Source organism: Vicia villosa, linkage group LG4, assembly GCF_029867415.1.
Source record: "Vicia villosa cultivar HV-30 ecotype Madison, WI linkage group LG4, Vvil1.0, whole genome shotgun sequence".
Lineage (NCBI taxonomy): Eukaryota > Viridiplantae > Streptophyta > Magnoliopsida > Fabales > Fabaceae > Vicia > Vicia villosa.
The window spans coordinates 192,693,743-192,706,429 of NC_081183.1; the positions used below are offsets into that span (position 1 = coordinate 192,693,743).

At 32.4% G+C, this 12,687-nt stretch overlaps 1 protein-coding gene across 1 annotated transcript; it reads left to right on the top strand.

Annotated features, from left to right (window-relative positions):
• The first annotated feature begins 2,838 nt into the window (after positions 1-2,838).
• LOC131596531 (probable disease resistance protein At4g33300) lies at positions 2,839-6,237 on the top strand. Its single transcript, XM_058869207.1, has 5 exons — positions 2,839-3,568; positions 3,856-4,250; positions 4,563-4,918; positions 5,022-5,227; positions 5,296-6,237. Exons 1-5 carry the CDS (start codon positions 2,878-2,880, stop codon positions 6,120-6,122), a joined length of 2,475 nt encoding a protein of 824 aa, XP_058725190.1. The 5' UTR covers positions 2,839-2,877; the 3' UTR covers positions 6,123-6,237.
• The last annotated feature ends 6,450 nt before the right edge of the window (positions 6,238-12,687 follow it).

The window sequence follows — 12,687 nt, forward strand, 5'->3', positions numbered from 1 at the left end:
TCCCCCACTTGATATCCCAAACACCATTTTTATTTTCCATTCGACTAATCTCTCCCACCAAACCTATCTAATTGTGTAGAACTAAGATAGACTAGGAAACTTGATCCTAAGAGGAGTAGTTTCTACTCAATAATCTTTTCAGAAAGAAGTCTAGAGGTCTATCCCATTTTCTTAAGAATATTATCAACAAATTAGTCAAAATGTCACCTTCTCCAAGAAGAGATACATTTCTCTCTATTAAAAAAAAGGTAAATTGAACCTCTGATTGATTATTTAATCATTTTGACCTAAAATACCTATTTCTAATCTCCATCTCTGTTTAGCCAAAATGATTAAATAATCAATTAGAGGTCCCTAACTCCTAACATCTCTTTTGCTTTTAGATTTACAAATAATATCTCACTTGACCTAAGACATATTAGATTCCCCCTTCACTTGTTTCTAAATAAATTCAAGCTTGAGATTGGCCCCAATGACAAAACAAGATACATAACGGAAGAGTCTCAATCCTTCTACTTCTATTGTAACATTATTTTTTTTTTACTTTATTATTTTAATATATCACTTTTAAGTAATTTATATACAAATACAATAATATATATATATATGTGATTAAGTATGATCTAGTCCAAACTCATAAGAGATTTAAATTCTCTAAACAAATAATTATTGATTATATTTATAGTCAACAGTCACACTCACTTTTTCTTATATCCAATTTTCTCCACTAAATTAAAACACATGATAGTAATATCTAATGCAGGAACACGGCGATGCAAGTTGGTGGACGGTAGTGGCCAAGGGCTGAAGGTCATTTGGGAGGCTCAGATTCCATCTAAAGTTCAAATGTTTGGCTGGAGACTGATGCTGGATAGCTTGCCAACAAGGAACCAATTGTTAAAATGAAGAATTATTCTGCACATCCATGAAGACCAATGTATTTTTTGTGAGCAACGTAGGGAAGATAACCCTCATCTCTTCATATTGTGTCCAAAGGTTCAAAGATTGTGGCGAAACATTGCTCAATAGTTGGAGTTAGATAATTTCATTGCTGCTGATTGTTGCAGCCAACTATTGATGTGTGTTAATATGTTGTCAGGCAAAATTCCAACCAATAGGGCGGCAACCATATGGTTGACAGTTTGGTGGTGCATTTGGAAGTTGAGAAACGGCATGATATTCAATAATGCGGTATTTGATAGTGATGAATTATTTTAATCGATTATCTGATATACTTGGTGGTGGCTTGCTATTGCAGCCAAGGATAGAATCAAGTGTAATTTCTATGAGTGGTTTAAAAACCCTTTTTTGTGTACTTGAATTTCTGTTGGTCAATTGTTTTCTCTTGTAAGGGTTGAGTACCCCTAATACTCTATTTTAATACAAGAGTTATTTATGAAAAAATATATATAGCTACAAGAATATGATACCATAGACCTAAAATACCTATTTCTAATCTCCATCTCCGCTTAACCAAAATAATAAAATAACCCAACCAGAGGTCCCTAACTCCTAACACCCCCTTTTAGGGGTGTTCAAAACTAAACCAACCCAATAGAAAACCGCAAACCGAACCGAAACCGCAAAAAATCGCATTTGGTTCGGATTAGTTTGGGTCATCTTTTAACGAAACCGCGCGGTTTGGTTCGGTTTGCGGTTTGTATTTTGTAAACCGAACCAAACCAAATCAAATCGCATTATGTTACAACCTAAATTTTACTTAACTCACATCCAACCCAAACTTAAACCTATTATACCTTAGCCTTATGATTACCAACAATTTTCTCATTCTTACACATATAATTTCAATTCCGATCTTCTCAAATCTCTAATAACATTATCGCACATTCTTTGCCACATACATCTTCCTTCTTCTTCTATAATCTCTACTCTCTTATATTTTTTCTTTTTCACCTTCTCATTTTTATGTAAATGTTTTGTATTTCAGTTTCGTTTTTATCGCACATCTTCTTCTCTAATCTCTCAACACTTTTTTTCTTTTTCACCTTCACTAATCACTTGTCTCTTTAAATTTTGTTCATTATAATAATTTTTATATTGTTTTATGCTATTATTTTATGTTTAATATTCCACTTTTGTCTAATTTAAATTTTACATATTAAATGGAAAATTGTTGTCAAAATATGACGAGTATTGTTGTTATTTGATAGTGTATGAATGTTTAAATACAAAATTATGTTGTCATCTATATGTGTATGTATGGCTCAATAAATTTTTTATAAAAAACCGAACCAACCGAACCTAACCAAACCGCATTAGTTTGGTTTGGTTTGGTTTGAATTTTTTTAAAAGCCAACCGAAACAAACCAAACCACACGATTTATTCTCTTGTGGTTCGGTTGATTTTTTTTGTCAAACCGCCCAAACCACACCGCGAACACCCCTACCCTTTTTGCTTTTAGATTTACAAATAATATCTCACTTGACCTAAGAGATATTAGATTCTCCCTTCACTTGTTTCTAAATAGATTGAAGCATGAAATTGACCCCACCAACAAAGCAATCTCCTTCTCAATCCTTCTACTTTTATTATAACATTATTTTTTTCTACTCTATTATTACTATTTTAATATATCACTTTTAAGTAATTTATTTACAAATACAATACTATATGTGTGATTAAGTATGATCTAGTCCAAACTCATAAAAGATTTAAATTCTCTAAACAAATTATTATTGATTATATTTATAGTCAACAGTCACGCTCACTTGCTTCTTATATCCAATTTTCTCCACTAAATTAAATCACATGCTAGTAATAGCAAGGGTATTATAGTCAATTCAAGTATCACATCAGAACAAAACATATTATAAAAAACAACCAAGAACAAACCGAAAACCAACAAGCGTGCAACAATGGCACTGAACGATTCCTTCGCCGGCGAGATAGCAACGGAGCTTCTCAAAATGCTCATATCAATATCTCGAAAATCTCTTCTATGCAGAACAAGCGCAGAGCAGCTCAGATCCTACATCGACGAAATCCTCCCAACCATACAAGAAATCAAGTACACCGGCGTCGAGTTACCGGAGCAACGGCAGTTTCAGCTCGACCGTTTCTCGGAGATTCTCCGTTCCGGCGTGGAGCTCTCTCACAAGGTTCTCTCCTCAAGCCGGTGGAACGTGTACAAGAATCTTCAACTAGCAAAGAAAATGGAGAAGCTTCAGAAGAACGTTTCGAGATTCATGCAAGGTCCCATGCAGGTTCATACATTGGCTGACGTGCACCACACGCGATTCGAGATGGCCGAAGGGTTCGATCGGGTGGATAGGAAGCTGGAGAAGTATTTTGGTGCCATGAAGATTGGTGTGGGAGGTGGAGGGTGGGTGGAGGAAGCTGTGAGGTCTTGTATGGAGGAAGATGAGAATTGGGTTGAGGGTAATTCTGGAAATTTGAATTTAAGTATTGGTTTGGATTTGGGGAAGAAGAGAGTTATAGAGAAAGTTGTTGGAAGAGAGGATTTATGGGTTGTTGGGATTTGTGGGATTGGTGGATCTGGGAAAACTACTCTTGCTAGAGAGGTTTGTAGAGATGAACAAGTGAGATGTAAGCATAATTCAATTCTTTTTCGTTAAGAACTTCTCTGAAATCACGGTGAATTTGACAGAATCACGAGGATAAACAGACTTAATTAAGTGCTTATAGTATAAGTGTTTATCGTATAAGTGCCTACGTATAACCTATTTATAGTATAAGGGTTTATGTAATAAGCTAGTTTGAAAAGCTTCTAAAAATAAGCTGAAAAGAACTTATTAGTTTGTCATAAGTTGTTTCTATAAGCCCTTTATTGGGAAATGTTTGAAAAGTTTTAACAATAGTTACTTTTTTTGCAGGTTATTTTAAGGAAAGAGTCTTGTTTCTAACTGTTTCACAATCTCCAAATGTGGAGCAGCTAAGGACAAAGATTTGGGGACACATCATGGGAAACAGGAACTTGAATCCAAATTATGATGTTCCTCAATGGATACCGCAATTTGAATGCAGAAGTGAGGCTAGAACTTTGGTTGTTCTAGACGATGTTTGGTCGCTCTCGGTTCTTGAACAGCTTGTGTGTAGAACACCAGGTTGCAAATTTGTTGTGGTTTCTAGGTTCAAATTTCCAACAGTATTCAATGAAACTTATGAGGTTGAATTGTTGAGTGAAGAGGATGCTTTGTCTTTGTTCTGTCACCATGCTTTTGGACAGAAATCGATTCCTTTTACGGCGAATGAGAATTTGGTTAAACAGGTAATACAATTTCTTTCCAACCCATTGATAGAGAAATTTACTTTTGTGTTGATAAACAGCTTAATTAAGTGCTTACAACATATTTGCTTCTCATGTAAGTACTTATTTATAAGTTGTTTCTATATAAAAGATAAAATAAAATTAGTCCGCAAATTCTAAGTCAATTGACAGAAACCGATTAGGTTTGGACGCCATCATCATGGTTCAAACCCTGGTACTCACGGTTGTCTGTGTGAGATTCTAGTGATGGTATTCTGTGTGTTATCTGTTTGTTACTATGATCTTGTTCTAATAGTATTCAATTGGAAACAGGTTGTGAGTGAGTGTGAAAAGCTTCCATTGGCTCTGAAAGTGATCGGAGCTTCGTTACGAGATCAAACCGAAATGTTTTGGGAAAGTGTTAAAAACAGGTTATCTCAAGGCCAAAGTATTGGAGAATCTCATGAAATCAACCTAATCGAAAGAATGGCGATAAGTATAAACTACTTAAGAGAAGAGATCAAGGAATGTTTCTTGGACCTTTGTTCATTCCCTGAGGATAAGAAAATCCCTCTAGATGTTCTCATCAATATGTGGGTTGAAATCCATGATATTGATGAGAAAGATGCTTTTGCTATTGTTGTTGAGCTCTCTAACAAAAATCTTCTCACCTTGGTGAAAGAAGCGCGGTACGTACGCAACTCGAAACCATTCTTAAAAGATTTCGTATTGTTAATTTGCAATGATGAATGGAACTTATTCTAAAAATATTTTGATAACTTGATCTATCAGTGCTGGTGGCATGTATAGTAGTTGCTTTGAGATCTCAGTTACTCAACATGATGTACTTAGAGACCTTGCACTTAATTTGAGTAACCGCGAGACTATTAATGAACGCCGACGATTAGTTATGCCAAAACGAGAGAACGGGCTCCCCAAAGAATGGATAAGACGCAAACACAAGCCATTCGAGGCACAAATTGTTTCGATTCACACAGGTATAGATATAAATGTGCGTCTCTCTGTCTGTGCGCGCGAGTGTGTTCTAATAAATTTTACATTGCAGGTGAAATGAAGGAAAATGATTGGCCTAAACTTGAATTTCCAAAGGCTGAAGTTTTGATCATAAATTTCACCTCTAAGAATTACTTTTTACCTCCTTTCATAGATAAAATGCCAAATTTAAGAGCATTAATAGTAATAAACTATAGTGCATCCTATGCTTGTCTTCACAATGTTTCAGTTTTCAATAACTTAACCAACTTGAGAAGCCTATGGCTTGAAAAAGTTTCCATCCCTCAATTTGGAGGCATTGTCATGGAAAACTTAGGCAAGTTATTTATAGTTTTGTGTAAGATTAATAACAATCTAGAGGGTAAAGAGGTAAATCTGTCTCGAATCTTTCCGAACCTCTCTGAGATCACTCTTGATCATTGTGATGATGTAACTTCTTTGCCCTCAAGCATTTGTAAGATACAATCTCTCAAAAACATGAGTCTCACTAATTGCCATAATTTGGCACAACTTCCTGCTGAATTAGGCATGCTGAGATTTCTCGAGATTCTTCGGTTATACGCTTGTCCGGAATTGAAAACGCTTCCTCCTAGTGTCTGCGACATGATTAGATTGAAGTATATCGATGTTTCGCAATGTGTTAACCTATCATGTTTTCCTGAAGAGATTGGAAGATTGGTAAGTTTGGAAAAGATTGACATGAGGGAATGCTCCATGATTAAGAATGTGCCTCAGTCTGCTATTTTATTGAAGTCTTTGAGGCTTGTAATTTGTGATGAGGAAGTGTTTGGTGTGTGGAAAGATGTTGAGAAGGCCAAGCCTAATGTTCATGTTCAAGTGTCAGAACAGTACTTTGATTTGGAATGGCTTAGAGAATGAATGGTGTCTTACGTTCTTGTGATGTTTGCAGCCATATTCTTTGTAAAAAAGTTGTTCATAATTGTATTTAATGAAAGTTTTCTTCTTCATGAACTTATTCTCTTTAAGTGGTGAATATAGGAGACTTTTTGTTAGTTTTTAATAATGTCATATACCAAGTTGCTAAGGTTCATTAATAGTCACGCAAGTAATGGAAAACCAAAATGTGGATAACGGTTAGGATAAACAATTTAATTAAGTTCTTCTAGTATAAGTGATTATCATATAAGTGGTTCATATGATTTTACAAAACAAGATATTTTACAAAAGATAAAATAAAAAAATGGTTCATATGATTTTGCTATAAGTTGATTTAGTGATTAAGTTTGACTTGAGGATTTGAACATCAGTGAGAAACTTGATGATAGTCATTGTTCTGAGGCTCCAAGATATAGGGATTTCATGTGAGTAATATTTAGGGTTTAATTATGTGGAACTGAGTTATGGCTCTTAGTTCGATTTTGTAGGAGGGGATTTAGGGTTTGAAGGTATTATAATTTTCTCTATGGAAGATATCTCCACAAACATGTGTTAAGAAATCCTTTGACTCTCATATTTGATAGTCTTCAGAAATCGGTCAACCCTTATCCAATGTGCATTTATGGTGTGTTTATTTTTTAATCCTCCCAACTGCATATGATTTAGATGACCTTATTTAATATGTATTAGGCATTGGTCTAATCTAGAATAATTGTTCCCCAAGCCCTAGCTGACTAAACTGGGTTATGACTTGTTTTTGGCCTCACAATTATCTTATTCTCTGAAGTATGGGTATGTTGAGGAATGTGACAATAATTGCCTTATGCAATGCTTTGTTCAGGACGTCAATGACTTCTGTGTTCTAAAAAGTGACGATAGAGCATGTGGTAGTTCGTCGGCCCTAGACTATGTATTGGCTTGATTCAAAGTCATTCTGACGTGCTTTGACGCAATGGACAACAAGCGTTCTTCACTGGACCTAGAAATCTTTATAGTTTGAATATCATATGCGACTTCACACCGCTCTTACTCTTGTCTATCGTCACCAGATTCTAACATTTCCTTAGTTTAAACTAACATTTACATATCTCTATGTGACACGTGGACCTTAGGCCTGGGGCTTGGTGACCTAGGATGAGGGGATAATTATTTTGCATTGACCCATGTGTAGTCATAATCTTTGGAGAGAACACAGTTTTCCTTAGGTGACACAACATAAGCATATTGACATGTTTACGATCCTCTATATTCTTAAATTGCCAAGCATTATATCTTGGTCGTTTAGGATTCTTAAGATAAAAAATGTGGCTACAAAAGTAGGTTAAGTGATTCATTTTCACTATTCCAACCTCCTTGTTCAATCTTAGAAGTATTTATCTGAGAACTCCACTGCTCACTACCTTCATCTTTCTACAATAACCTTTATGTAATTTTCTACAACCTCCATTGTTCTTCTCCTTGATGCAACTTTTTATTCATCTTCTCTAGTGACTTTTGTTTCTTACATATTATTTATTGTGGTTCTTGCATTGTTATTTCTCATCGGTGCTTTACTATTGTGACGTTTGTGGTGATTTTGAACGATGGTTTCCCCTCTTCAACTACTTCCCATGATGTGGTGATTTTATAAATAATTATATCACTAGATTAAATTCAAATGGCTAAATATAAGAGAGCTTTTGTATCTCCCATAATACAATAGTTGCTCAATAATTGTTTTGGGACAAAATTCCCATGATATACCACGAAGTTTCTTGGTTAGTTTTCTAGTGGTAGTGGAAAATAATCCAAGTAAGTAAGTTCAATGAACTTTTGACAAGTGATGTGATTTCTTGATTGTTTAGTGGGAGTGGAGCATGCTCACTTCTTTTTCATTTGAAGTCTACTTCTTTCACTAGCTAGAGGGACCTCAAATGGATAAAAAATAGAAAATGCAATGCCAATTATTTTGAAGTGCTTGTTTTATCACTTTAGTAGATACATTGAACATTGACACATTTAAAAGAATTTATGCTTGACTCTTGACTGTGCTTCTTAGTTGATAATCACTAATTTGTCGGTAGTCTAAGAACAATTGTTCATATTTATATTTAAAAAATAAATTTCAAATTAGAAGCTGCTTATATTGTTTGTAGGATTAATAGTAATTCATCCTCTATAATGTTAGCGAATTTTGTTTTTCTCACCTCTCTACCTTTTGACAACGGTTTTTTTAAAATAACCGTTGCCAAAATCTGTCTTTAACAACAACAATAGGATGTAAACCGAAACGGAATAAATTACTATTAACCCTGATTTTTATTAACTATTTTAGATTTTGTAACAAACATATTTAATTATTACATCATTTTTTAGTATACTTTTTAATTAGCAAATGTTTTTTTTTTTGGATAAATTTCAATTCTTTCAATCTTTTATTTAGAAAATTGAAGTTTTTATCCCCAATTAAAAAAAAAACCTTTTTAATATTCAATTTAAATGTTTCACATGTTTTGATCTTAACTATATTTTAAGATCAATTTTGTTGCGTTTTAAGTGGATAAATTTTAATATAACTTATAAAAAAATATAGGTTTAACGTAATTGTTTCCTTTATCTTAATTTAATATTTTACTTTATCTTCTTAGCTAATAAACGTTTTATAGTAGTCTTATAAAAATAGTTCTATTAGTCAACTTAATTCTAGGGATAAAAATTATTCCATTAGTCAACATAAACCTCTACAACATGGTTAGTTCAAAAAAGTAAACATGGATGAATTGTTCTATAGTCATAGTTTTTTTTAAAAAAATTAATAAAAAAAGATAAATAATATTTTGGAGTTTTAAAGATCAGAATTAGTCAATATTCTCTTACATTTGTCATTCAACTTACTTAATATCAAATAAATTGTGTTAAAATGTTTAATAATTAGAACGTACAACTCAACAGCAGAATTAAGACTCTTGACAATAGTCTCATATCCAACAAATTTACTTTTGACGTCGCTATAAGAGAAAATTTATTCACTTGTAGAATTAAAATAAGAGAAAATACTTATTTCTTCAGTCGTATGATTTGAACAACCGTTATTACTATGACATTTTGGTTTTGAGCTATAAGCATATCTGCATTGCAACTTGAATTTTTGACCTTTGGTACTTAAATATTTTTTAGTCCTTTAATATTAGTTTAATAAACATTTCCTCTAGATTTCTCATTAGGATATATTGCAAAAAAAGATGTAATAGACATGTTTCTCAATTTACGTTCATGGTATTTTTTATAGAAATGAGAAGGAGGATAAACATTCCTTCTTTCATAAATTTTCTTAACAAAGCAAAATGGTCATTTTTATTACAATTATTGCATTTAAGAATATTAGATTTATAGGTCCTATTTGCATGACATATGTTACTAAAATTTCTAACAATATTTTTATGCATTTTCATAATCTAGATCGACTTTGTTATAAGATGCTTTTTGATTACCTAGAAGACAATTCAAATTATCTCTTCCTTTGGTAAAATTATCAAGTGTGTTATACAAATCGTCAATTTTATTTTTTAAAATATTTTATTGTTCACGTTTGGTAGGTTCAACAATACCTTCTTGAGAAAGAGGATAAGGGAAAGAGTTTTGAATTAAAATACTTTGTTTTTATATAAGGCTATAATTTTTATATTATTTTTTTCAAGGGAAAAGATAGCAATATTAGAAGTAGAAATATTGAATTTTAATTTACTTGAGTCCTTATCTAACTTTTACATATTCGAAATAATTCATTATAATTAAATTCTAAAGTTAGATTACTTACCTCATTTTCTTCATGGTTAGTTTTTTTCTCTTTTTCAGATTCATTGTAGGAGTCCATGTTTTTGTTGTTGTTCCATGTAATAAAAGCTCCCTCTGAAACTTTTTGTGGTTATTTGTACCTTTTAAATTTCTTATGATTATACGAATATTATTGCTTTATGTAACCTTTCTTTTTGCACTAGAAGTAAGTTGAAATGAAGGTTGATCTTTCTTTACTTTGTTTCTATAACTTTGGAGTTTATTTTTGTGCCTTACTGTTGCCTTAAGATTTCGACTTGCTAATAATGGTAAATAGTTTCCAAGATATATGAAATTATTAAATATTCTAAGTCAAAACAGTTTGATTAAGAGGCTCTTTTAGTCAAGACTGTTCGACTAAAAAGGCCACCATTGCCATGATTACTTCGACTAAAAAAGGTGTAGACACCATGGTCATTCGACTAAAGTATGCACAAAACTTAGGCGTTTCTTCCAAATTTTGAGTTGGAGTCGGAAGACATCAAGAGCCAAAGGTGACGGTTTTTAGACAGTTTTCAGCAGTTTCTAAAAGACGCGTGGAAGTCTCCCAGACGAAGATGCTGCATGTCGAGGACACGTGTTGGCTAGTAATTAGTCGACCGTTAGTAGTAGTTATTTTATTTGTACTATTTAAGCAAGTTTCAGATGAATAGTTTGAGGTCCGCATTTTCTACAAAACACAAGTAAAACTCAAATCTCTGTGCAAAATGAGTAATGAGTGCAGCTTTGGAATGTATGTATGCGTACCAATTTAATTCATGCAATCATTTATGTTATGCTTTACTTTCAGTGCACATTTACTGCAATTTTTCATTTTCAATTTACTTTAAAGCCTTTAATTTCAGTGTGTTCTTTATTGTAAAGTTATTACTGCATTCAATATACGTAACAGACAAAGAAAAGCAATTAGTCCTGAAATATTCTAGTTGATTCCGCAAAAGTAACCTTTAAAAAGGAAACTAGCGATTGTTTACCATATTTTATGCAACTTTTTATTCATCTTCTCTAGTGACTTTTGTTTCTTATATATTATTTATTGTGGTTCTTGCATTGTTATTTCATTGGTGCTTTACTATTGTGACGTTTGTGATGATTTTGAACGATGGTTTCCCCTCTTCAACTACTTCCCATGATGCGGTGATTTTATAAATAATTATATCACTAGATTAAATTCAAATGGCTAAATATAAGAGAGCTTTTGTATCTCCCATAATACAATAGTTGCTCAATAATTGTTTTGGGACAAAATTCCCATGATATACCACGAAGTTTCTTGATTAGTTTTCTAGTGGCAGTGGAAAATAATCCAAGTAAGTAAGTTCAATGAACTTTTGACAAGTGATGTGATTTCTTGATTGTTTAGTGTGAGTGGAGCATGCTCACTTCTTTTTCATTTGAAGTCTACTTCTTTCACTAGCTAGAGTGACCTCTAATGGATAAAAATTTGAAAATGCAATGGCCAATTATTTTGAAGTGCTTGTTTTATCACTTTAGTAGATACATTGAACATTGATACATTAAAAAGAATTTACGCTTGACTCTTGACTATGCTTCTTAGCTGATAATCACTAATTTGTCGGTAGTCTAAGAACAATTGTTCATACTTAGAAAGAAAGAAATCAATTTAGAAGCTGCTTTTATTGTTTTTGTTAACTATTTTAGATTTTGTAACAAACATATTTAATTATTACAAGATTTTTTAGTATACTTTTTAATTAGCAAATATTTTTTTTGAATAAATTTAAATTCTTTTAATCTTTTATTTAGAAAATTGAAGTTTTTATCCCAAATTTTTTTATAAAAAAATCTTTTTTTAATATTCAATTTACATGTTTCACATGTTTTGATCTTAACTATATTTTAAGATCAATTTTGTTGCATTTTAAGTGGATAAATTGAATATAACTTATAAAAAATATAGGTTTAATGTAATTGTATCTTTATCTTAATTTAATATTTCACTTTATCTTCTTAGCTGATAAACGTTTTATATTAGTCTTATAAAAATAGTTATATTAGTCAACTTAATTATATTAGTCTTATAAAAATAGTTTTATTAGTCAACTTAATTCTAGGGATAAAAATTATGGAAATTTCTTTACCCACCTCCTAACTTTCTTGGTTATCTCTGGTGAATTTACAAAAATACTCCTTGTTTCGGAAGTTTATTTCCGAAAACGTACTTTTATTGAAAAAAAGGTGTTTTCGGAAATGCATCTCCGAAAAGGTGAATATTTTAATGAAAAATATTGATTTCGGAGATGCTTCTCCGAAATAAAGTTATTTTTCAGAAAATTTGTGTATTCGGAAGTGCATCTCCGAATTCACCCCCCTTGGAGGAATTCGGAAATGCACTTCCGAAATAAGGTCTGGACAGAAGAAAAATAACAAACAAGAACGATTCGCTTTATTTAATCGGATGAAGATTACATTGATCACATTACATAAGATTAAAGTTACATATTGTTAAACACGGGTAAGTGAGGATGAGTCAACATTTTGATAACGTCGGCCCCCGATCTTTGAACTAAACATCACTAAACCAAGCCCAACCCTCGTTCACCTACCTTCTCCTTTTCATATTCCCGGTAATTACATTTTCTTTACTTTTACTGTTTTTTTGTTCTTACATTCCACTCATATTACTCTCATGATCATGAAACCCTCACATTACTCTCATGATCATGAAACCCTAATGGGAAAATACACCTAATTTAGGGTTTGTTTTGATTAT